The sequence below is a fragment of the Heloderma suspectum genome, chromosome 1 (assembly GCF_057233095.1).
Source record: "Heloderma suspectum isolate Gila_16-S chromosome 1, 16-S_ref, whole genome shotgun sequence".
NCBI lineage: Eukaryota > Metazoa > Chordata > Lepidosauria > Squamata > Helodermatidae > Heloderma > Heloderma suspectum.
In genome coordinates, this window is record NC_139458.1 from 135,882,763 (window position 1) to 135,908,151 (window position 25,389).

The 25,389-nt window shown below is 47.6% G+C and overlaps 2 protein-coding genes across 3 annotated transcripts in view; one reads left to right on the forward strand and one right to left on the reverse strand.

The window, feature by feature from the left end:
* The first annotated feature begins 1,955 nt into the window (after window positions 1-1,955).
* Window positions 1,956-21,493, forward strand: SLC15A3 (solute carrier family 15 member 3). Its single transcript, XM_084859260.1, has 8 exons — window positions 1,956-2,685; window positions 6,545-6,843; window positions 7,016-7,178; window positions 14,700-14,810; window positions 16,988-17,156; window positions 18,283-18,441; window positions 18,801-18,959; window positions 19,345-21,493. The coding sequence occupies exons 1-8, from the start codon at window positions 2,107-2,109 to the stop codon at window positions 19,494-19,496; spliced, it is 1,791 nt and encodes a 596-aa protein (XP_084715386.1). The 5' UTR covers window positions 1,956-2,106; the 3' UTR covers window positions 19,497-21,493.
* The window catches only part of TMEM132A (transmembrane protein 132A), a 33,644-nt gene continuing 29,692 nt past the window's right edge, over window positions 21,438-25,389 (reverse strand). For both annotated transcript variants that reach the window (XM_084859237.1, XM_084859246.1), the window contains exons 10-11: window positions 24,627-24,818; window positions 21,438-23,427 (exon numbers count right to left, since the gene is read on the reverse strand). In XM_084859237.1, the coding sequence (XP_084715363.1) occupies window positions 22,240-23,427; window positions 24,627-24,818 (1,380 nt within the window). In that variant the 3' untranslated portion in view covers window positions 21,438-22,239. The remainder of the gene's footprint in view (window positions 23,428-24,626; window positions 24,819-25,389) is intronic.

A 25,389-nucleotide genomic window follows, 5' to 3' on the forward strand; every position in this document is an offset into this window, starting at 1 on the left:
GAAACACTGTTTGGAACCAGGCCTGAATTTTGAATGAGGATGTTTTCCAGATTCTACAGGGAAGAGAAAAAACCCAAATGCCTCCTCTTGTCTTAAGTAGGTCTAAAGGACAGGCCCAGAGCACATCCTCAGAGGTAACACAAAGCAGCAACATGACATAGAACAAATGTCACCTGACCACAAACCTTTGTGGGTATATTCATCCCCACTCGGAGAACAGAAAGATTTTCACACATTGTTAAAAGGCCAGTGTGAGGGACAAAAGTTAACATCTGGAGGGACAGGGTTGCACATTAATGATGGCCCCACAGAAAAGGCGGATAGTGGCTCTAAGTTTGGGGGCCCTTGAGCCAGATGCCCTCAGTGGGGGCCCTTCCTGTTTGGGCCATCTCCTCCTTGTTGCTGTTATTGCTACCCATTTGCTTGTCCTCTCCCTCAGGGCCCAATCCCCACAGATACCACACAGGCGAGGCGTGTGGAAGTTGCTCCTCCTTCCCCTCACAGCTCACTCAGAGAGGGCAGGGGCCCATCCAGACAAGGCCTTTGTCACACAATCGCCCTGCTTCGCTCATGGGATTTACAGAATTAGCACTAATTCATCAAGTCCAAGTCCAGTGCCTGTAGTGCCATCTCCCATCTCCTCAGAAGTTGAAGTAGTCTGGTTGCAGGGGTGATAGCCATTTGCCATTTTGAACAAAATCGGGGCAGGCATAGGTAGAGTGGCCACTTATGAATTGCCAAAAAAGAGCAAATGTATTGCTAAAAAAGAGGATGCTGATTTACATAAAATTTGCATATGCTCATTTCTATGTCTAGATGCAAACATAGAAATAATTATTATAATTTAAATACTCACGTGGTATATCTCACCACAGTGTGGAAGACTGTGACCAGGCAACCTGTGTGTCTGCCTGCTTAGTCAGCTGTCCTGGGGCTGTCAATGGGCAACTTCAAGGCCCCTGCTCTTACTTCAAATAGTTATTTATCTTTAAACTGGACTTGTATTGAATGGGCTTCAAACAAAGGGCACTTTCAGAATAGAGGACAGTAACCTGGCAGCCCTTCAAATAGAGGGCTGTCCTTTGTAAAAGAGGACACCTGGACACTCCAGCTTCCAGGTGAGGCTTTTGTTGTGTGATCGCCCTGCCTCATTCACAAAATTTTATGGGAGTCCAGACATTGTCACTTTCCATTTGTAACCCTCCTGTGTTTTTCCATCACTGCTTCTTCTTTTTTTTACTTAGCAAAGTCTGTTAAGTAGGAAAATATGGAATAGCTGCACAGTGTCTTTTGACTGGAAGCACTAGGAGACTTCTATCTGGAAGCACCCCAGATGAACAGGCAGCAGCAACAAGGAGAAGCTGCAGGGTCAGGAGGTTCAAGGGGTTCTCATTGGACCCTCTATTAGGCTGTGGGCCTTGTCAAGAACCTGACAGTGCCAACCACTGATGCCAAAGGACCACAGCATTAAGGGTGCTGTGATCTCTAAACACTCAGGTGGATACAGGCATCCACCAGGGTCAAGGTGTACCTCTATGAACACTTCTCAAAGATAGCATGGGCCAATTCCACTTAGATCCTTAAAAAAAATGTTAAAGGCGATAAGGAGGTGCGTTACCATTAGTAGTACCAATCATTTACTATCTTTAAAGTATGGAAGAAAATAGGACTAGCTGTGGCTAAAATCCCACCAGTTTTTATGACTCTCCTACTTCTCATCTTCTTGTGTCCTGAGAGAGACTCAGAGAAAAAGGACAACTGAACTTGGCAAAATAACAGGTTTTTTTTTTTTTTTTTAAGCAACTGAAAGGGGGCAGGAGCCTGTAAAGAGGGAGAAAACATGAGAAGACAAATGTGAAAGGGGAACCCACTCTGGCCAGCGTAATATGAAAGTTTCCTTTGAGGGAAATGAGCTGTCATATGACGCCTGTATTTGGGCAGAGAAATGGGGAAGTGCAGAAGCCGGCTTTGGAGAAGACAGTTGAACAAGAAATAGAAGCCAGCGAAGAAAGAGCCAGAGGAAAAGGCGCTGAAGGAAAAGGAAAAAAGTTGAGAGAAGGCCGAGAAACAAGGCCCACCCCGAGGAGAAAAAGAGGATTCTGAGGCATGGCCTGCATGGCCTCGCGGGGTGCCCGAGAGGAGCAGAAGCCCCTCTTAGGGCAGGAGGAGGCCCTAGACAGAGTCACCGCACCCCCCTTTGAGGGCAGGAAGGCCGCCTGTGTGGCCGTGCTGCTCGTGGAGATTCTGGAGCGAGCCGCCTTCTTTGGCATCGTCTCTAACCTCGTCCTGTACCTCAACAGCAGCAACTTCAACTGGGGCGGGTCTCAGGCTTCGCGGGCTGCCCTGCTTTTCCTGGGTGCCTCCTACCTGCTTTCGCCCATCGGAGGCTGGCTTGCTGATGCTTACCTGGGCCGCTACTGGACGATCACATTCAGCTTCCTGCTCTACCTGCTGACGGCCTGCCTGTTGCCCACTGTGGCCTCGCAGGATGGGCGGCTCTGGCTGTGCGGAGAGATGCCAGCTTACCTGTTGCAGCCCTCGTGCCGAAAAGGTAGTGCAGGGTCACAGTGCAAGCAGCAGTTGCCAAGTCAGTACTGTGCCCCAATCATGTACACAGGCCTACTGCTCCTGGCCCTGGGTATCAGCTCTGTCAAGGCCAACCTCACTCCGTTTGGTGCTGACCAGGTAAGAGATCTTCTTCGCTTAGATCTGCCCTTCCTTTCTTTGAAGGTGAAGGTGGGTGACTGCGTCACTTTGAACTTGGTTCATGGGATCATTCTAACTTGGCCTTCCCCAACCAGGTGCCCTCCAGATGTATTTGACCACAACTCGCAGAATCCCCCAGCCAGCCTGGGGGATTCTGGGAGTTGTAGTCCAGTACATCTGGAGGGCACCAGGTTGGGGAAGGTTGTTCTTAGTCCAATATACTTTGGCTCATTTCCTCCTGGCTCTCAATAAGAGTAGAATGTATTCTTGTAATTTAATCTTACTTATCTGAGAGATTTATACCTGTTCTTTGGTACAGATTTTCAAACAAAACACCTAATGCAATAACAAGAAGATCTTGCTAGTCTACGACTGTAATAATATTGATTGATTGATTGACAATCCTGACAGGCACAACAGCTGCCTCACCAAATTTAAAGAAAAACTGAAATGGGCCTCAGAAAATTAAAAGAGTTTCCCTTGGTGCTGAAAAGACAAGACTTGACAGCAGACAAACCTCTCTGGGCAGTGAGTTCCAAAGTTGGGGCACCACCCAGAGAAAGCATAACTATCATTGTATATACTAATAGTGATCTCAGTTCTCCAAGTGCCAGTCCTTATGTAGCCGAAATTCCCCACCACCACCCCTCCATGCACTAGAGGGAGGTATCAGCAGGGTTGGAGGAACCCTGAGGTTTACAGAACTACAAAATCTCTTTAGGGGGAAAACCCCCTGAGTGGGCCACCCCCTCCCCAAATAGTCTCAATGAGGGGTATGGAAAGCCAGGAGGGCAAATGGAATGGTGGGAACCCTGCACTCTACACTGCAACATTTTGTCACAGGTCTTGCTTGGAAAGGCAGTTTTGATTAATATTAGCTGCAAAAGTTCTAGAGTGCTTCCAGATGAGGCTTTTATTCTGCATTTGCCCTGCCTCGAATATGGAATTTTACAGGGCATCTAGATGTCATCTTCTTCCATTTGCAACCCTCCCATGTTTTCCCACCACTTCTCTCATTTTCTTACCAGAAAAAAAATGTTAAGGAGGAAAAGTCATAATAGGTGCACAATGTCCTTTGACTGGTAGTGCTAGGAACCCTCTTATCTGTCTGGAAGCGCCCCTCCTTGCCTCCAGGTGAAAGACAGGGAAATTCTCTCCGTAGCCATATCACATGATTACATCAAGTTTGATATGTGGCAATAGTGGAGAGGATGTTGCCATACATACAGTTAAGCTAAAACAGTATTTTATTTTTTAATGTTGTTTCATGATCCATATTATTTGGAGGTATATCTGCAATAATGCATCGGTTTGGTTTTCTCCTATCAGTTGGATTATGATAAATTTAATAGATGCTTAATAGATAATTTATGCCTTGCTAATATGTTCTTTTTATGTTCTGCTTTTTAAATTATCTTTTTTCATGTGGTGGGTTTTCTTTTCTTTGCTTGGTCATTTTGTATTAAATATACCTTATATCTTTCATGGTCCCGCCCCATAAAGCAATAAGAGTTAAAAATTCACATACATAAAACCAGAATAATTTCAGAAGTCTGTACCAAAAAGATTAGTACTTCTAGCATGCTCAGGGTCTACCCAGAATTGTTTAAAAACAAAACAAAACTTGGCAAAAGCATCTGCAGCCATGTGATTTTAGATAAAAACACACAATCTCTGGTTTCATTTTAAAATATGTTTTTCTAGCCTCTGTACAGGAATACCTCTGCTAAAGCCTCAGAAAGCAAGGTGTCCCTCTGTTTCTTTGCTTTGCTTTCTTGCTCTGTTTCTTGCTATGAAAACTTCTTGTGAGCTTTTTTACTTTGAATGTTTGACGATGCAAAGACACTCAATTTCGAAAGGAGGTGGGCATTTCTTCAATGGCCTCCTTGGGGAGAACAAGGAATGTTGTTGTTTTTCTTCCCAGTGCTGGAGAGGTTCAGTGGCACTCCTGCAATACTGAGTTCTCCGCCTTGCTCAGAACTTGTAGCCAACAAGCAGTTGAGAGGCCATAGCTCATTGGCAGAGCACATGATTTGCATGCTGAAGGTCCCGGGGTTAATCCCCAGCATCTCCCAGTACTGTTGCAAAAACTCCTGCCTGAAATCCTGGCGGGACCTCCACGGCGACAGGTTTAGTTTGCTCTCCGCTTTGCTGCGGTTTTGACAGGAGACGAACTTGCTCCATCTGGGGACACATGGGACTTGAAAGCCTGGATTATTCCAAAGCTAGCCTGGGGCTCTTGGCAGATCACATGGCAGTTTACTGCAAATTGTTTGGGTGGCTACCAGGCGGAGTCTCATCCATGTCATCACCTAAAGAGCCTGTTCTGTCCCACCCACCCACTCCCTCCCACTCTCGCGCTGTTCCGCCCTTCCTGCTTTCTCTGGCAAGTGTGTTAGCACCTGCCTGCTCAACTTATGCCTGATTCCCCCCAGGTTTTTTTATTACTGTTCCTCTAAAACCTCAGTAGCGCAATAGCAGGTATAGCTACTCCTGTTCAAATCCACTGTTTCACAATAGTGCTATAGGGATATAGCTACTTCTGCTCAAATGCACCATTTCGCAATAGTGCTATAGTGCTATGGGGGTACAGCTACTCCCGTTCAAATGTGCTATTTCGCAATAGTGCTGTAGTGCTATAGGAGTATGGCTACTCCTGTTCAATGTGTGGAATGGCAGAAACATCGGGGAAATATAAGCAGGGAAAACATTTGGGAAACACCCCTTGACCAGGGTGAATGAGGTCACGGCCAGGTGAAAGACACACCCCTGGAGCAGGGCTATGCTGGATTAAATGTGGAGGGTTGGTGCACACCGCAACAGATGTGCAGACAAGCTGAATTAAGGATAACCATCAGACTAAAAGTAGTCTCAGAAAAACCTTTTTTTTGTGCAAACTCCAGGGTGGCTGTGGGATGGCCATGATGTCATGTGCCTTGAACAACCTCCAAATGCAGCAAACTCACAGTAAATCACTCATGGAGACACCTCCCCAGAGAGCGGGTGCCAGTCAGTATCAACAGTGCTGGGCTAGATGGACCAAGGGTCTGTTTCAGTATAGGGTAGCTTCCTATGTTGCTTTCAGGTTAATCCTTCATCTATCTTCCTTTTTAGATTGTGCATTCACTGACACTTAATTCCTTCGTTTGAGCTAGGGTCCTCCAAATATGGTGTTGACACTTGCCAAAGGGAAGCTTTAATCCCACGGCCCCCACAACGCCAACCCGCCATCCCAGTTTTGTGCATCTCTGCTGAACCCATCCCACCCTCGATCCCCCATAATTGCTCACAAACCAAGAAATAGGTTACTCCTCCTCCTGCACAGTGCAGTAGACAACTCATTCCAATCCCCCTCCCGCAGGGATGGAGCGTGTCGGGAAGGAGCTGTATCTGTTGATCTCTGTACCAGGGCCTCCTTGGTAGATGTTCATTCTGTATTCTTTTGTTGTGTTCCAGTGATCCTCTCTGTATGTTTCCTGTACATCATCTTTGCAAATAAGTTCACCAAGGCTACTAGCCCACATAATTGTTTAGTAGTCCTAGTCGACCTATAACCAGGATGACCTGAAAGAAGAGTTTATTATTTTATTTGTTCAAAATGTTTTTATACCACCTTGCAAGACAAAGCCTCCACAAGGCGGTTTTCAAGGTAAAAGTTTAAAACAAATAACATGTAAAATGCAGTTAACTAAAACAGCAGTATAAAAACATTTAAACAAAAGCGGAGGAGGAGGAATTGGAATCTGCCCGGCTACCTAAAGGCAATCCTTACAGGGCTTAGCACACCAGTGACTTGTTCACGAGAACATGGCCTCACTCCCCTGTCTTTTAATTGCAGGTGACGGATCGTGGCAGGGATGCTACCCGGCGTTTCTTCAACTGGTTCTACTGGAGTATTAACATTGGGGCTGTAATCTCCCTGCTGGTGGTTGCCTTCATCCAGCAGAATGTGGGTTTTGTCATTGGCTATGCCATCCCTGCCGTCTGTCTGGCCCTTGCCCTCTTAGTCTTCCTCCTGGCCGCTCCCATTTTTGTCACCAAGCCTGCTTCTGGAAGCCAGGTCTCCACCATGTTCCAGTTGGCCTTCCAGAGGAGCTGCTGCAGCCATGCTGTGGAGAAGATGGCCACCAAGATCAGGTAAGGCAGCAGAGGATGTCTGTTTCTGCTGAGTAAGATGGCTTCATTGCCAGCATAGATCTGATGAAGTGGACTGTACTCCACAAAGACCTGCCCCATAATGAGTCTTTAAGGTGCCGCCAGACTCTTGGTTGTTTTTCCTGCACATTTATGTGCCACTTTTTCTCTACAGAGCAGGAAATCCCCAGTCAGAAGCTGACATTGCTGGGCTACTTTCAGGGCCAAGGCACCAGCCTGTGAGGCCATCATCTGAGGATGTCTCCAACTTCCAAGTGCTGGTGAAGATCCTGCCAGCGCTCCTCACTCTCATCCCATACTGGATGGTCTACTTCCAGGTAGAGAGCATAAACAGGAACAGCGTTGGCACTGCTTCACTGTGGTGGGTGAAGCTCTGATCTGTTTAGTGGGTGTAAAAAGGAGCAGAGTCTGTAGAGGAAGCACTTATTTAATTTCCAAAACATTTTAAAGGATATGACCGTCTTAATTTTATTAATTAATAATAAGCATTTCATTCATTATCTGTTTTAGGGATTTATCTTACCTTTCAAAAACAAACGAACAGTCTAAGGCAGCTTATGCAAGATGACTCAAAAGTAACACAGTAATAAAAAACACAAATAAAAATAAACTTATAAAAACTGAAGCAGCAAATGCACGACAGCCAAAAACCAGCATCAGAGATCAAAAGAAAAACTCCTGTGGAAAAAGAAAATGCCTGGGAAAATAAAAAGATCTTTGACTGGCATTGAAATGACAACAAATTAGGTATCGGGAAAGCCTCTCTCTGGGGAAATCCTTCCAAGATTGGGGTGCCACCACAGAAAAGGCCCAATCCTTGGTTGCTACCCACTATATCTGCTGGTGGGAGCACCCAAGGAAGGGCCTCTCATGATGATCTCAGTGAACAGGTGGGCCTAGTTAGATCCACTCTCCTCTTTCGCATGCTTCTAGTACCATGCAGGAGGCTAATAAGACTTGAAACATAAATGCTTTCGCTATACAACACATTGGAGCATGATGACATGGATAGGCAGCTTCCATGTTGCACAAGAGCCACAGATGCAGGAAGGAAGATGTAATTTTTCCAAAGCCTTTTAAAAGCAGCTGGAGGGACGGGGGATGGGAATAGTAGTGCTCCCCGCTCCTGGAAAATTAAGGAACCACAGTCCTTTTAGTATATTTCCCATTTCAAGAAACACTTTCCACATTCAATTTTTAGTGCATCACTGCCTTGTTGTGGCGAAGGGGCTTGCGTAACTCAGTGAAGCCATAAGCTATGCCGTGCAGGGCCACCCAAGACGGACAGGTCATGGCAGAGAGTTCTGACAAAATGTGGTCCACTGGAGAAGGAAATGGCAACCCACTCCAGTATTCTTGCCAAGAAAACCCCATGGAACGTATCACAAGGCTAAAAGATATGACGCCGGAAGATGAGCCCCTCAGGTCGGAAGGTGTCCAATATGCTACTAGGGAAGAGCAGAGGGTATTTCCAAGTAGCGCCAGAAAGAGTGAAGCGGCTGGGCCAAAGCCGAAAGGACACTCAGCTGTGGATGTGTCTGGTGGTGAAAAGAAAATCCGATGCTGTAAAGAACAATATTGTTTAGGAACCTGGAATGTCAGATCCATGAATCAAGGTAAGCTGGAGGTGGTCAAACATGAGATGGCAAGATTGAACATCGACATCTTGGGAATCAGCGAACTAAAATGGACAGGCATGGGCGAATTTAATTCAGGTGACCATCATATCTACTATTGTGGGCAAGAATCTCTTAGAAGAAATGGAGTAGCACTCATAGTCAACAAAAGGGTGGGAAAAGCAGTACTGGGGTACAATCTTAAAAATGATAGAATGATCTCAGTACGAATCCAAGGCAAACCATTCAACATCACAGTAATTCAAGTCTATGCCCCAACCACTGAGGCCGAAGAAGCTGAGGTTGATCGGTTCTATGAAGACCTACAACACCTTCTAGAACTAACACCAAAAAAAGATGTCCTCTTCATCATAGGGGATTGGAATGCTAAAGTAGGAAGTCAAGAAATCACCGGGATAACAGGCAGGCATGGCCTTGGTGTACAAAATGAAGCAGGACAAAAGCTAATAGAGTTTTGCCAAGAGAACATGCTGATCATAGCAAACACTCTTTTCCAACAGCACAAGAGGCAACTCTACACATGGACGTCACCAGATGGTCAATATCGAAATCAGATTGATTATATCCTTTGCAGCCAAAGATGGAGAAGCTCCATACAGTCAGTAAAAACAAGACCTGGAGCTGACTGTGGCTCAGATCATGAGCTGCTTCTTGCAAAATTTCGGCTTAAATTGAAGAACGTCGGGAAAACCACTAAACCGTTCAGGTATGACCTAAATCATATCCCTGATGAATATACAGTGGAGGTGAGGAATAGATTTCAGGGATTAGACCTGATAGACAGAGTGCCTGAGGAACTATGGACGGAGGTCCGTAACATTGTTCAGGAGGCAGCAACGAAATCTGTCCCAAAGAAAAAGAAATGCAAGAAAGCCAAGTGGCTGTCTGATGAGGCTTTACAAGTAGCTGACGAAAGAAGGGCAGCGAAAAGCAAGGGAGAAAGGGGAAGATATACCCAACTGAATGCAGAGTTCCAGAGAATAGCAAGGAGAGACAAGAAGGCCTTCTTAAATGAACAATGCAAAGAAATCGAGGAAAACAACAGAATGGGAAAGACTAGAGATCTCTTCAAGAAAATTGGAGATCTCAAGGGAACGTTTTGTGCAAAGACGGGCATGATAAAGGACAAAGAAGGCAGGGACCTAACAGAAGCAGATGAGATTAAGAAGAGGTGGCAAGAATACACAGAAGAACTATACAGGAAAGATCTGAATTTCCCTGATAGCCATGATAGTGCGGTCACTGAACTTGAGCCGGACATCCTCGAGAGTGAAGTCAAGTGGGTCTTAGGAAGCATTAGTAACAACAAAGCTAGCGGAGATGACAGTATTCCAGCTGAGCTATTTAAAATCCTAAAAGATGATGCTGTTAAAGTGCTGCATTCAATATGCCAACAAATCTGGAACACTCAGCAGTGGCCACAAGACTGGAAAAGGTCAGTTTACATTCCAATTCCAAAGAAGGGCAACGCCAAAGAGTGTTCAAACTACCGCACAATTGCGCTCATTTCACATGCCAGCAAGGTGATGCTCAAAATCCTACAAGCTAGGCTTCAGCAGTATGCGAACCGAGAACTACCGGAAGTACAAGCTGGGTTTCGAAGAGGCAGAGGAACTAGAGATCAAATCGCCAACATTCACTGCATCATGGAGAAAGCAAGAGAATTCCAGAAAAACATCTATTTCTGCTTCATTGACTACGCTAAAGCCTTTGATTGTGTGGATCACAACAAACTGTGGCAAATTCTTAAAGTGATGGGAGTACCAGACCACCTTACCTGTCTCCTGAGAAACCTGTATGAGGGTCAAGAAGCAACAGTAAGAACCAGACATGGAACAACCGATTGGTTCAAAATTGGGAAAGGAGTACGACAAGGCTGCATATTGTCACCCTGCTTATTTAACTTATATGCAGAGTACATCATGAGAAATGCCGGGTTGGATGAATCAGAGGTTGGAATTAAGATTGCCGGGAGAATTATCAACAACCTCTGATATGCAGACGATACCACCCTAATGGCAGAAAGCGAAGAGGATCTCAAGAGCCTCTTGTTGAGGGTGAAAGAGGAGAGTGCAAAAGCTTGTTTGAAACTCAACATTAAAAAAACTAAGATCATGTCATCTGGCCCTATCACTTCCTGGCATATAGAAGGGGAAAAAATGGAAGCAGTGACAGATTTTACTTTCTTGGGCTCCAAGATCACCGCAGATGGTGACTGTAGCCATGAAATTAAAAGACGCTTGCTCCTTGGGAGGAAAGCTATGGCACACCTAGACAGCATAGTAAGAAGCAGAGACATCACCTTGCCGACAAAGGTCCGTCTAATCAAAGCTATGGTTTTCCCAGTAGTAATGTATGGCTGTGAGAGCTGGACTATAAGGAAGGCTGAGCACCGAAGAATTGATGCTTTCGAACTGTGGTGCTGGAGAAGACTCTTACGAGTGCCCTGGACTGCAAGGAGGTCCAATCAATCCATCCTAAAGGAAATCAACCCTGACTGCTCTTTGGAAGGACAGATAATGAAGCTGAAGCTCCAATATTTTGGCCACCTAATGCGAAGAGAAAACTCCCTGGAAAAGACCCTGATGCTGGGAAAGACTGAAGGCAAAAGGAGAAGGGGACGGCAGAGGATGAGATGGCTAGATAGCATCACGGATGCAATGAATATGAACTTGAGCACACTCCGGGAGAGAGCGCAGGACAGGAAGGCCTGGCGTGCTATGGTCCATGGGGTCACGAAGAGTCGGACACGACTGAACGACTGAACAACAACAACAACAAAAATACAAAGTGTGGATCCAACAAACATGACTGTAGATCTGTGTATCATTCAGGTGTGCTCATTAGGGTGGAACTGTCCATTACAAAAAATGAAGGTCTGCTGCCCAAAATGGCGGGCCATGACCAGCTAGGAAAAACAGGACACTGCCTGATATTAAGTCAAACCATTGGTCTAGCTAGCTCAGTAATGTCTATACCAGCCTTCTCCGACCTGATGCCCTCCAGATGTTTTGGACTACAAATCCTATCAGCCTCAGCCAGTATGACCAGTGGTTGGAGATGGTAGGAGTTGTAGTCCAAAGCATTTGGAAGGCACCAGGTTGGAGAAGGCTGGTCTTCACTGACTGGCAGGAACTCAGTCCAGGGTTTCAGACAGGAATCTTCCCTAGCCTTTCCTGGAAATGCCAGGGATTGAACTTGGGACCTTTTGCATGCAAACCATGTGCTCTGCCGCTGAGCTACCGCCCTCCTCCTCCATATCACCTATCTCAGTGGTGTCCTGATGTCACCATGATGTACAGTGAATGATCTGGAACAGGTGCAGGGGAATACACATCAGCTTCATCGCAGGATGTGGGTTAGATCACCATTTTTGATGACAGGGCTGTGCTCTTTTTATATAGTTGCACTCTCATGGAGCCAGATTGGCAGCAGTTCCCTGTATGGTGTATACTAGTGTTGTGCTGAACCCCCTTTCACAACCATTGTTTCCCTGTGAAAGAGGCAGTCATTTTTCTGCCTCTTTTGTTGGGATTTTGAGAGTTACGGAGAAATCTTTCAGTGTGCAGGGTTTCATTGCTGGCCTTAATGTAAGGAGCTGGATGAGGGGTTCATGTGCCCTCTTTATTTTACCATTTTTATCGTGTTCTGTCCTTGCAGCCTCTCCAGCTGCCTGAACTTTCTGAAATGTCCCCCAGAGGACTTAACCAGGACTTCCTCCCTTGGGGCCTTCCAATGCTGCTGCCTGCAGAGCTCCTGAAAGCTGAGTGGGACATTGTTTGGTTTGGTTTTGTTGTTGTTAAAAGTCCAAAGAAGAAGGGGAAGAAGAAGTCGTCGCTCAGCTTTCAGACCCTCAGAAAGCAGCCACACTGGAAAGCCCCAAGGGAGGAAGCCCTGGCTCCATCCTCTGGGGGGCTTTCCAGGAAGCCCAAGCAGCCGGAGAGGCTGCAAGGGCAGAACAGGGGGAAATGGTAAAAGAAAGAGCATCCCCCCCCTCAGCCACCTCCTTACAGAAGGGTAAGCGCTGAAGCCCTGCCCCCTGAGAAACCTCTCTGAAATTCTTACCCCTTCCCACAGTTTTCAGGTGCAATTTCTTTTGTCCTGTCCCCCCCATGAACATAAATTGTTGTTGTTGTTCAGTCGTTCAAACATAAATGGTCGAACATAAATAGATTGGAAAATTTGGCACAGCACTAGAGTATATGGTGAGGCAACCTAGGCTTGCTCATCACTGATGTATGAAATGATTCCTACACAGAACTAGGGTGACATAATGCAGAGCAGGAGAGGAGACGCTCCTGCATCTTCCACGCCTGTGTAGTAAGAGGAATTTCAGCAGGTGCTAGTTCAGGGGTACAGAACCTCAAGCCCAGGGGCCAAATCCGGTCCACCCCTCCTGAGGCTCAGTTACTGGCCTTAAGAGCTATAAGTTACAATACGCTGGTGTTTCTGGCCTCACCCCTTTTGCCTCTGATCCTGCCCACCACTGGAATGTGGCCCCCAAGAGCTTTTCTGAAATGGAATTTGGTCCTTGGGCTGAAAGAGATTCAGCATGCTTGTTCTAGTTATTCTCCCTGCTGTATGACAAGCTTCACCAAATTCTCTCTACTACTCATCTTTTGAAGGCACAGAAGTTCTGTCTCTTTGGTCACCTCACAGAACACCGCCAAGAAGCTCCGTCTTTTCCCCTTTTATAAATTCCGTTCAGTCCTTAGCAGGAAGGCAGATTCAACTAGGGCTGCAACCTGATGCATTTGTGATGCACAGTCATTTGTGATTAAGCCCTACTGAATAAGACTTACTTACAAGCAGACTTACATAGATAGGATCAGTCTGCAAGATTTCCAGTCTCTTGAGTTATTAGGGAGGAGAGGATATAGAAAAAAGCAGGGGCCTGCCAGTTTAATGTTAATTTCCCCCTGGTTCCTGTTTGCTGTTATAACACAGCTGTAAAGTTGACAAGTGGGTACAATAAACAGAGATGAAATGTGCATTAAAAAGCAAAGATATGAAGGTAGACGTGTTTCTGTTCCCGTATTTTTTAAAACAGGGTTATAAATCCTTGTTTGTAGGGTGTGTGTGGGTTGCCAAGAAAATTTAGAATCAATTATTCCAAAGAGATATTTATGGGGGAAAGGAATACACATGAAGACGACAATTGAATGGGTTATTCTGAACCTATTGTTAAACATTGGCTAAGAGGAGAATGGCTATTGAGATACCAGCTTATGGTTCTTTTGTACAGCACAGCATGGCACAGATTCACGGATTTAGTCTGTGGTGCTATGGCCCTAAACTGGCTGTTGAAAGAAGCCTTCCTCCCCAAGGTACCATGTAGTACAGAATTTACAATTGATTTAATCATCTGCCTTTTAACTGATTAACTAATTCATTATTAAAATTAGGGTTAAGCCAAAATGGGGTCAAGGCCATGTTTTGCAGAAAACATCTCCTCTGATGAAATACGTGCGTGCTTGCACATGTGTGCAAGTAGCATCTCCTCATGGTGCTCTGACTGCTTTATAACACAGAAGGCAAGGGCCTTGTAGCGCAGATGCTGTTTGGATGGAAATCACTACGACTGTAGCAGGGGCATTAAGGGCAGAGTGAACAAATACAGCTGGATCTGTATAGCTAACCATCAGGGAGAGGATTCGGTAATTGCTTCTTTGGGGTATTTGATATGGTTAGGGACTGACGCGGCTCAGACCAGCCTTAGGTGCATTTTCTATGTAGGGTTTCAGGGAGAATTGATACCACTGATGCATAATTGGTCCTGAGCTTTACAAACAGGTTCTTCTGCGTGCGCACGTACACACAAACTACAAAACAGGTTCTTTTTTGGGACTAACATTACAGTAGATGTCTGTATATGGCAAACACTGCTAATGAGATGTAGACATTTGACCGCCATAGAGTTTCAGAAAGGAGCTGTAGTTCAGTAGCAGAGCACGTGCATACAAAAGGTCCCAGGTTCAATCTCTGGCATCTCCAAGTAGGGCTAAGAAAGAATCATACCTGAAAACATGGAATGCCATTAGATGGACCAATATTCTGACTCAGTATAAGGCAACTTCCTACGTTCTTATGTTTCCTATGTTCTACCTTAACATCAACTTGGGCCAGGTCAGTCTTGGACCAGTGATCTTTCCAGTAGAGCATATATTTCTTTAATGACATCCCTCTTGTGTTGAGTTTTAGATGCAGTCCACCTATTACCTGCAGGGTCTGCACCTCTTCATCCCCAGCTTCTTTGAGAACAGTCGTGTGAACAGCAGTGTTCTCTTAGCAGGCGTCAACAGTGGCTACACGGTAAGCTATAGGACATCATGACTGTGTGGCTTGGTCAGGCCTCCAGAAGCTAGAATGTAAGAGTGTCCAGCCCAGACAGTTGGATTGGGTCAAGTTCCATGTTTTGAGAAGGAGATGAGCGGTGATGATGTCATTCTGCCACACAGTGACTGGAGTCCCATTGTGACAAATATAGCTTCTATCATATCACATGTCTCTGCTGAGGGGAGGATATATGGGTGGTGGAAAACTGCTCAAATAAAGGGCCTGAGCCAGTGGTGAATCTGGTGAAAAGCAATAGTGTTCCCTCAGGTAGGGTAGCCTCCTCCAACTTGACTCCTTTCAGGTGTGTTGGACCCCAACTCCCATCATCCCCAGCCAGTGACCCTGGTGGCTGTGAATGATGGGAGTTGTAATCCAATGCATCTGGAGGGCACCAGGTTGGGGGAGGCTGAAGTAGGGAAAAGGGAGAAGTTTTTTTATGGAATGCAAAGAGTATTCCGACCTCCCAGAGTAGAATTCCTCTTCTTCTCCAACAGCTCAAGCACAATCCCTACTTTTGTAAGTAGAATAGCTCCTGACAAGCTGCACATGACTCTAGTTATGATCATAGGCATTGACTACCACAGACAGAGCAGAAATTGTTTTACTTCCCCTCAGGCCACAAATGAGGCTGCGGTAAGGGAAGAGCTGAAATGGGAGAAAGGAGGAGAGTGAGGGATTCTGGGAAAATAACTCCGATGCTTGTATTGAACTTCAGACTTCTTTCTTAAGGGGGTCCCCTTCTGTTTTAGGATGATACAACAGTCTCTTTTATTGCTTCTATTACAATTGAAGGGATATTTCTCAACTTTATTGTGAGGAAAACATTATTTTGTTTACACCGCAGCTCCGCTGAGGTCTGATTGACACAACAGTTAAGGTGTATAGTAGTCTCTGGAAATCTGTTGAAATGTCTGTGTGCTTTCCTTTCCTTTTTCTGGGAAGACAACTGTGTGTAGGGTCCTCTATGTGCAGGAGGGTCATGCTTCTTGCATACTCTGTAAAATACCCTAAATGTGTGTGTAGCAAGTAGGGGTGGGGATAAAAGCATGATCCTTTAATTGTGCTTCCTGAATACAAGGAACCAATATAATTGTGCTTCCATAATACAAACAGATGAGGTTTGTCTGCCTTAGTACATGAACTACAAGATAAGCCCCTGAAGAAGGAAATTAATATTTCTGAAATGCGTTGGGCCAATATAAAAGAACTACAATAAACCTTTTTCTATAGGCACCTGGGATTTCTCCATGTTCTTCTGTCTGTTGGTTTTTCCTGTACACGTGCCTCCTCTCCTCTTTTTATCCTGAATACAACCAACCCGTGATAGTCAGTGGGTGGGATGCACTGTGATCACAGGTGGTCAGTGTATGGATTGGCCATGCCTAGGGACTTTCATTACTTCCATCTGTGTTTTGCGGATGGTCAGACGTCTTTTGTTCCATTGTCCACTAATTGACTGAATCGATTTTTTTAACCAGAATTTTGTTCTACTTGTACTCATTACAATTCTGCAAATGCGCTAATGCGCACTTATGAATTAGTGTGAAACCTCCCCAAAGTGAAAACCCGTTCTGCAAACCTGCGGAATCTGCGCGACTCAGGAAAAGCCAGTCCACTGCAGAATGCGCAGGTCGGATTCATAGAAATTCAGATTCATTTGAATCCATTGCAGATTTCTCCAACATCCCTAGCCGTGACAATGAGGGATGATTCACACAACCAGACTAGGGCATTGAAAATGTCAGTCAGTCGAGTGGATCTGTGTAGCTTTTTGCATGGGAAGAATCCTGCAGTTCTTTCACGAAGTGCTCAATTTCAAAGGCAGTCCACTTACCACAGCATTGTTCGTGCCACTTCTGGCAGCCATTCCCGGTGCATTCGATGGGGGTGGAATTGCGAGGTCTGGTGCCTTTGGTGGAGCAATCACACCTGTGTTGGAAGCGCTTGCTGAACTCTGCATGGGCCCACTCAGCATGACAGTTTGGTTATGAAAATTGGCCCTGTACAGCTCCATGGAATCCACAGCCTTGTGGCATGACATCCCATAAAACAAGTGCTTGCACATGCATCAGCTCCATAGAGCAGACCCCTGCCATGGGCAAGGAGCGAGGAGTGGTTTTGTTATCTCTCAGTATAGCTTGGTTTCTTTCTAGCTCCCGGATGCCTGGCTCCTTCTAGCTAATGTGGTGGTTCTGCTGATCCTGGTCCCACTGAAGGACCGCTTCATTGACCCTTTTCTGGCAAAGAGGAAGCTGTTGCCTTCGGCACTCAAGAAGATGGCTCTGGGCATGTTCTTTGGTCTTGTCTCAGTCCTTTCTGCAGGTGAGTCATTCATTGGCTTGTACCCACCACATTCCTTATTTCTAGAGTTAAACAGTTGAACCCAAAGCTTAAAAGCTAAAAGATCAGAGGTCTATTAGCCACATTGCACAAACAAAATGAGAAACAAGGCTTGCCTACGACCTCTAATGTCAGGGATGAGGAGCACTAATTCAGTCCTTCCAGGGGTTCTGTACATTCAGAAATATCAAGTGGAACAGTCCTCCTAGGAGTGTACCAAATTCCAATTTGCAATGGAATGCTGGGTTTCAGTGCCCTTCCCTGGAGTCCCTGTGGGCTGAATGTCTATCTTTTAGCTAGGGTATGCCTGGCAATAGAAGCATGGGCTCTACATTCCACCTGGCTGGTTCCCTGCATTTCTCCAGCATGTTTTCTGCACAGCTGTACATTACTTTGCCCAGGTGGGACTATCAGTGCATACCCATTAGTGAGATGATATTTGTATTGGGCTAATGAATGTGTTAAAAAATCCTACGCTGCGGCCAGTCGGCAATCCCTGAAAAACCAGGAGGTGTTGCAGTCCTGGTCATCTGCAACATCTGGAAAACTCCTCCAGATCTTTAACCTGATGTGGACATTTAATGCACTGTCCTGATTGGGAGTGATGGTCTATTGCTTACTCTTGGTCTTACCTAAGTCCAGTTTGATGATGACATGCCTAGCATAGCCTGAGGAGTCAGGACAACCAGTTTTACCCTTGCAGAGAAAGGCAGCCTTGAGGGACTATCAGGAACTCCTCAGAACCTAAATGGAACATTGCCCCCGCCCCCCGTGTGCTACACTGCCTGAACCTCAGCCATTAAGAACCATAACCATTTACATTACACCTTTTGCAGCTTCATAAGAACTCATCAAAACAGTATTGAGAGAGGGGTCATTTCAAGAATTAATTGGAATGCACAAAAGTGCATTGAAGTGCCTCATATGGCTATCTTGTTAACCATCAGCAGGTGGAGCTATTGTTGTATAGGCAGTACTCTTGTTAATAGAATAGCAACTCTGCTAGGGGTCCCTGCTATGCTCTATGATGGAATGTGAGTTTCCCATCTGTGAGGGGTCTCCTCTATAAAGTCTCACTGTAGTTCTAAGTGCTGTTTCTCCTCAATAGGTTTTCTGGAGACTAAGCGGCTGCAATATGTGAACAACAATCAGACCATCTCACAGCAAATTGGGAAGGATAATTACATTGCTGCCCCACTCTCCATCTTTTGGCAAATCCCTCAATATCTACTCATTGGCATCAGTGAAATCTTTGCCAGCATTCCAGGTAAGCAGCAGAAATGATAGCTGTTGCATTTGCAAATGAACATGAGGAACAACACAGGAGGAAAAACTGCTGGGAGGATGATAACGGAGGGCTGTGATCCTGGCTTATTTCCTTGGTTTGTTAGCTGACATTAAGTCACAGTTCCCTAGTTCGGATGCAACAGGAAACTGTGGGTTAATTGAATCTTTGCGTTAAAGTTGCCTGTGGGATGGAGGAGGGAGGGAGAGAGGGAGGAGTACACGTCCACGGTGCTCATCCACAACTTCCAACGCCATGGTTTATGGAGCCTGGAACCATCATTCAACCATGCAGCTTGTACCACGCTCTACTGGCTAACCAGCTTTCAAACTCTTTTGCAGGGCTGGAGTTTGCCTATTCTGAATCTCCCAAATCCATGCAAGGAGCCATCATGGGTCTCTTCTTTTTCATTTCTGGAGTGGGGTCACTTTTAGGATCTGGCCTCCTGACTTTCCTCTCAGTGCCAGCCACTGGTTGGATGCACTGCCCAGCGGATTATGGTGAGTAATACAATGAGAGACATTGGCTGTCCTCTAGCCACAGGAGAAGTCCTCAGCTGAGGACAAGCAGGGGGTAAACATGGGGAAATCAAGGGAAATCAAAGAGCTCTGGCTGGGCCCCTCCAAGGGTTTGGGCCCCTGCAGGTATCTGACCCCACCAACAAAGCTATGTCTAGTTATAATGGCAAAGCAGGCAAGAAGGAACCCAGAGTCTGAGAAACTACAAAGAAAGTGTGTTGTCAGGAGATTGCTGTACACAGAGGATTAAGAAGAACTGCCAAGAGCAATGAAGGCTGCAGAGAGTGGGAAGGGGAGGGGGGCTCCCTGCTGATGGCCTGTTTTGTGTGCACTAATGGCTCTCCCTTTCCCACCCCTCCACCCCCAGGGAACATTAACAAATGTCGGATGGATTATTATTTCTTCCTGCTGGCCGGGATTCAGACAGTAACCTGCGTTCTCTTCATCTGGATCTCTATCCGCTATGAGCGCCAGCAGCAGGCCTCCCACCTCCCCTGCACAGGCTGCGAGGGCAACTGACATGCTCCCTGTCTTTTGGGACTGCGAGGGGGCGCCTGTGCTCACTGCATCTCAGCAGGCTGACTAACGCCGCCATCACTACAGCATATAGCTAACTGATAGGATCTTGTGAAGGCCAACAGTCTATAAAAGGATTAGAGAAATTAATAGGGGATAGAACCATTAGTGGCAGCCAGCCAAGATACTCAAAGACTGCAACCACATAGTCAAGGTATCATTAACGCCTTATCTCTAGTGTGAATAATAAGAGTATTTGGAGGCCGGGAGCCAGAATTACCCTGGGATAACAAGCCGTTGTGTCTAAATGAGGCGGATCGTTTCCTAACGCAGCAAGCTGCTTTTGTCCAGGTTAGTACTTATTCCCACTGAAGACATCCTTCTGGTGGGCACTATTAAATCTCAAGAGGGGAGTTGTGTGCGCGTGCGCACACGCACATCTCCCCCCAGTGTCAGACCGTCCTTCCCTTAAGTCACTATGGAGTTTTCTTGAAAATAGTCTCCTGAAATGTACAGTTCTCTAGTCAAGGCCAGGATGGGTGCAGCAAATGGAGATGTGGCCGTAGGGAAGGAGTGAAGTGTTGTATCTACAGCAAACCTTTTTATAGCAATAGGGTGTGCGAAGTGTTCTTCTCTTCTGTGAACTGACGTAGTCTGAAAGATGCATGCTATTAGTTGCTGAGGACCAATGTTGCCCTAGAGAAAGCAATGTCAGATCTAATCCTAAATTATTTATGATCAGTGGGCCTGTAGCTTGCTGGTTTACTTGATGCATGACAGGAGAAAAGGAAGGTGTTCAAGGCAGCTAGGAGCGGCTCGGAGCGGACAAGTTTCAAGAGCATGGGGGAGGACAGGGCTCCTGTCACTTTAAATCGCTGTGTAGAAGAGGAACATTCCAGAAGGTACTGGTTGTTTTAGGAAGATGAGAAAAACTGCACTTGCTGAAACTCTTTCTTCGATATAGTTGTTAAAGGTACAGAAGCACATCGGTGGGTATTGAGGTAGGAAGCTGCCCTTGCTGGGTGGGGACCAAAGGGGAGGGGAATCGGACACCGTTGCCAGTAAGCCCTGTGAGGCAGCTGCAGAAGCACTGTTGCAGTGGAGGGACCATAGCGCAGTGTGGCAGAGCACCTGCTTTGCATGCAGAAGGCCCCAGGTTCAATCCCCGGCTTCTCCAGGTTAGGACTAGGAAAGAATCCTGCCTGAATCCCTGGAGAGCCGCTGCCAGTCAGTGTCGACGATGCTGGCGAGATGGGCCAAAGGTCTCACTCGGTAAAAGGCAGCTTCCTATGTTCCCACAGGGCCTGCTAGGTCAGCGCCACACAGGCACGTGGCCTGCAGCACCCAGCACACACTGAGCACATTGTGGCCCACGCTTGCACTGAGCCCTGCTGGCTGGTCAGAAGCTGCCCACCTGCACGGTGCTGACTTGGTTTCATTTCAAGTCGAGTCACCAGAGCCATGCCGATGGCTACCCAGATAATCTCCTGGGCTGAAGCGGTGATGTTCAGCTTAGTCCTAGGCTAGGTGCAATCACGCCAATGTTATAAATGGGGGAGCCAGTGTGGTGTAGTGGTTAGAGTGTTGGGCTGGGATTTGGGAAATCCAGGTTCTAATCCCCAGTCTGCCATGAAGGTCACTGGGTGGCTTTGGGCCAGTCAGCCTAACCTATCTCACAGGGATGTTGTGAGGATAAAATGGAGAGGAGGAGGACCATGTAAGCCATCTTGGGTTCAATGAAGGAAAAAAGGTGGGATAGAAATATAAATTTAAAAATTAATAGATCAGGAGAGGGGAGGAGTTGTCAGCCGCCTGGCCTTACTCTCACTAGCAGGGAGCATCTCACATGACTAGATAGGCCTGTCTACTGCTAAGAAAACACAAACAAATCATAAAGCGCAAAACACAGAAATGTGGTGTTTTTAATTATTTATTTTATTTTTTAACAATGTAAGAATTAAAAATCTTCCATAAATAAAGAACTTGCCTGGCAGCCTCCCAATACTACAGGTATAAAATATGAGCGATTGTACAAAACTGTTAAGGACACCAGGCACAGGGCCGGGGTGAAAAAGGACCGGCCAGTGCTCCCTGGAGCTCTGCCCTCGCCCGGCTTCTTGAGGTGGGGTGGGGGTGGTTAGGGGAAGAGCTCCAGGCTCAGACCACAGGAAGGAAGGACACTCGTTGTTAAAACCATCATCACACAATGGACACAAACTGGCAAAGAGAGTCAAAGCAATAAGGGAGGTCTAGGAGCGGGGCCCCCCCGGGATTCTTTCCAGGGCATATCGCAGTCCGCTTGCTGCTGGCAGGGGGCTGATTTCTAGGCTGCAACCCCTCACCTGCACCTAATACAAACTTTTTTGTGGGATGGGGCAGGGGAGGGGAGAAGCAATGAGGACACACAGGGTCTGTCCCCAGGAGGGAGAGCAAGTTCCACTGGGTTAGCAGCAGGAGGTTCACTCTGACCTGTCAGCCCCTCTCCAGGATGAAAAGGGAACAGGCTTAGTGGTGCAACTGAGGAAGAAGATCTCTAACATAGAGAGCAGCAGGAGTGTCTCTGGCCCACTTTACACCCCCCCCCCCCCCCGCGGAGTTACCCAAGGCTGTTTTCCTGTGTGTGGAGCCCTCCCTAAAGTCAGAAGCCCAGCTGGATGACCCTAGGAGAGCGCCAAGGGGGAGCAAAGGCCAATCCCTTATTGGTTTGCCCATATGGGTACGGTTGGGACACAGGAGAGCCCTGAGGTCAGGAGCTGCCCCGGATCCTCTCCATGTAGCTGCGCAGCTCATCGGGATCATGCAGCCCCATGTCCTCGCACACCCAGCGGATGTCGTCCTCGCTGGCCACCAGGATGGACTGAACAGCAGGGGCAGACACAGGGGGGCTGGCGGCAGAGCCAGGGGGAGCAGCAAAGGTCACAAACTCCACACGCTTCCGCCGACCCCCCGCCTCCCTGCCCTCCTTCTTCCTAGACAAGGTGGCGGTTAGGGCTGGACTTGCCTGGGCTGCAGGGCTCAAAGTGCTGCCAGAAACACCCGTGTCTGGGCCCGGGGGTAGCATTGAGCTCTCTTGGGCCACAGCCTCCAACTTTCCCTCCGGCGCTGCACAGCAGCAGCAGCCATCATCAGTGCCAGAAGGCTCCTGGTCTTGGTCTTTGCAGTGCTGGCTGCGCAAGTCCAGCTGCCGGCTCAGCTCCTCCTGGTCGGTGCCCAGCCAGACCCAGTTGTGAGGCTGCGGGGTGGAAGAGGCTGGCCCTGACCCAGCGTCAGGGGGCTCTTTGCGCTGGTAACGGAGCACAAAGACCACACAGTTGATGAGAAAGATGAAGATGGCAAGGCAGAAGACACCCAGGAGAACGTACATGCCGATCTCCAGGTCTGTCACCCTTGCAGGGGCCTTCACCATCTCCTCCTCCTCCTCCTCCACCACCATCTGTTCAGCATCCTCATAGGAGCTACCGCCAGGCCCCTGAAACTTGGTCATCGGGGGCCCCACCCCTACCGGGCCATGCCTCCTCGCACCCCTTCCACTCTCGGTGACAGCGGCAACCGTCACCGCTTCCCCCGACATGGCCCCTTCTGCTCGCCGGAAGGGGGGCTCGCCGTGGAGCTGGGGATCCCGTGGCCGTGGGCTGCTTGTCGTCGGGAAGTGCTGGCCAAAGTTCACTTCCAGCCACGCTGCGCCCTGAGCAAGGGAAGCCCGGTGCTTGCTCTTGCGGCAAGAGTCCGGGGGGTGCAGGCTGAGCTGCAGCAGGGATCCTCGGCCTGGTCCCTCCGCCACGATCACGGGGCGAGCCCTCTCCTCGCCCAGCCGCACAGAGGCCACGTGGGGGTTCAGAGAGGAAAGAAAGAGCGATGCATCCCGCCAGCCGTAAAGCTCTGTGGGAGCCAAGGTGTGGTCGGTGAATGCCAGCCAGACGCTCAGTACGGCTTCCTGCAGGAAAAAGGAAATGGGGATCAGGAGGGGAATGCAGGATACGCAGAGAACGGCGGGGGGGAGTCAGGCACACACACTGATCAACAGGAGTGAAGGCTAGCCACAGCTTCAGCAGAGCCCTATACCCTGACCTTCCAGATGATGGCTCCATGAATTCTGGAGGGCAACATCCTTGTGAGAAGACTTCAAGGGGTGGTTGAGAGCTAGAGGCATGTGTAGTAGTCCATTGTGGCAGCAGACCGGAGTCACTCCACTCAATGCAGCAGCTTCCATACCACACAAAACGGCGCGTTTCCCCATTCCCTTTGATTGCTACTTGTGGCAGCAGGGAAGATCACAGGGGCGGACAACCTTTTTTCTGTTGAGGGCTGCATTCCCTCCCAGGTAATCTGTCAGGGGATGCATATTGGTGGTGGGTGGGGACAAAGCAAGCAGTGGCCAGGGCCTGAGCCAAGGGTGGGTCAGTGGGTCACCCTTTTCCCTCCTTCTGCCACTCCTTTTCTCTCTCCCCCTCTTCCTTCCTTCCATGTTGTGGACTGCTAGGGAAGGGAAAGATCGCTCTTGCCAGAGATCTGAACTGATCGCATGCAGGGGGATTTGAAATTCACCGCAGGTCTGCATAAAAATAAGCCAGGGTGGAGAGGAGGGGACACAAGGTTGGTGGTTTTGGTGACAACTGCTTGTTTCCCATAATGCCTAGTTGCAGCCCAAGTGGGCCACAGCCAGATGGGGGCTGCATCTTCACTGTGCACCTTCAGCACTTCTTTGGTCCAAAAGGCTGATGGTTTCGCTTTCATGAATATGCAAACAAAAATAAAAGGAAGAATAAGACTGCCATCATCACAAGAAAATCTCTGGGAGGACTCTTAGGGCGAAATGAAAAAACCTGGACATACAGACTTGGCATATAGACTTGCCTGGAATTATCTAATGTCAAAATCTACCTTTTTATTCTAAATAACTTACAGATGCTTTGCTCCTAAACTTTCTGATAGCATTGTTGTCATTTGTGGAATTGTTAAAATTGATATATCAACTACTACAGCAGCTTTCCCTAACCAGGACCCTCCAGAGGTGTTGGACTACAACCCCCATAGCATGGCCATTCCCATGTTGTCTGGGAATTATGGGAGTTGCAGTCCAACGCCTCTGGAGAGCACCAGGTTGGAAAAGGCTGTGCTACAGCATCTTCTCACCTGCTTCAGGGACCGCAGGGCAGAGAGCCCCTGACACATGGCAGTGAAGACACTCAGGTGTCCTGGCTCCACAGAGAGCGACAGCGAGAGGCCCGATACCAGCTGGGCCTGCAGCTCAGAGACAGAGACCTTCTCCTCTGACACCACCAGGGTCTGCTCCCCCAGGATAGAGTCAGAAACAGGCGAACGCACCTGAGCCAGGGGATGGAGAAGACATGATTACCCCTCAGAAGGAGACCCTTGGCAGAACCTGTACCCCTATTCTTTGATACCCCACCTCATCCATCCTGAATCCAAGGCCGCCAATAGCTATCCGCCTAATGTGGCGGGAAGTAACACAACAACAACAAGCTGGTTCCTCACAAGTGACTGACATAGATATGTTAAAAAGCTAGCAGAAACCTTTATGTGCGAGAGACTTTTTGTCTTATTTGTAAGACTGCCAAACCTTTCTTCATTTGTAGCCTTTTGCTCCCCTATATTCGCCATGACAGCTTTCATCCTACCCTAGAACCTATCCCCACTCATGCCAACCCTCTCTGTGCCCCACTTCGCCACCTGTCTTCGATCAATCTCCTCCCACATCCTGCCATATCACTTATCCTAACCATGTACAAATCACAAGCACCTGTTCAGAGAAATTCACTCACCCCTTCACTCCATGCCACAACACCTCCACTATCTGATACCAGAGGGGAAAATAATATCCCAAGAGCACATGCACGACCCACTGACAACTCACAGATCCTGGCCTCCCAGACAA

What these genes read in the sequence shown, in the direction of transcription:
- SLC15A3 (XM_084859260.1), top strand. Translation starts at nt 2,107, where the DNA reads ATGGCCTGCATGGCCTCGCGGGGTGCCCGAGAGGAGCAGAAGCCCCTC. An exon ending in AAGATGGCCACCAAGATCAG is followed by an intron (nt 6,844 to 7,015) that starts GTAAGGCAGCAG and finishes TTTTCTCTACAG; the next exon opens with AGCAGGAAATCCCCAGTCAG. An exon ending in GCACTGCCCAGCGGATTATG is followed by an intron (nt 18,960 to 19,344) that starts GTGAGTAATACA and finishes CTCCACCCCCAG; the next exon opens with GGAACATTAACAAATGTCGG.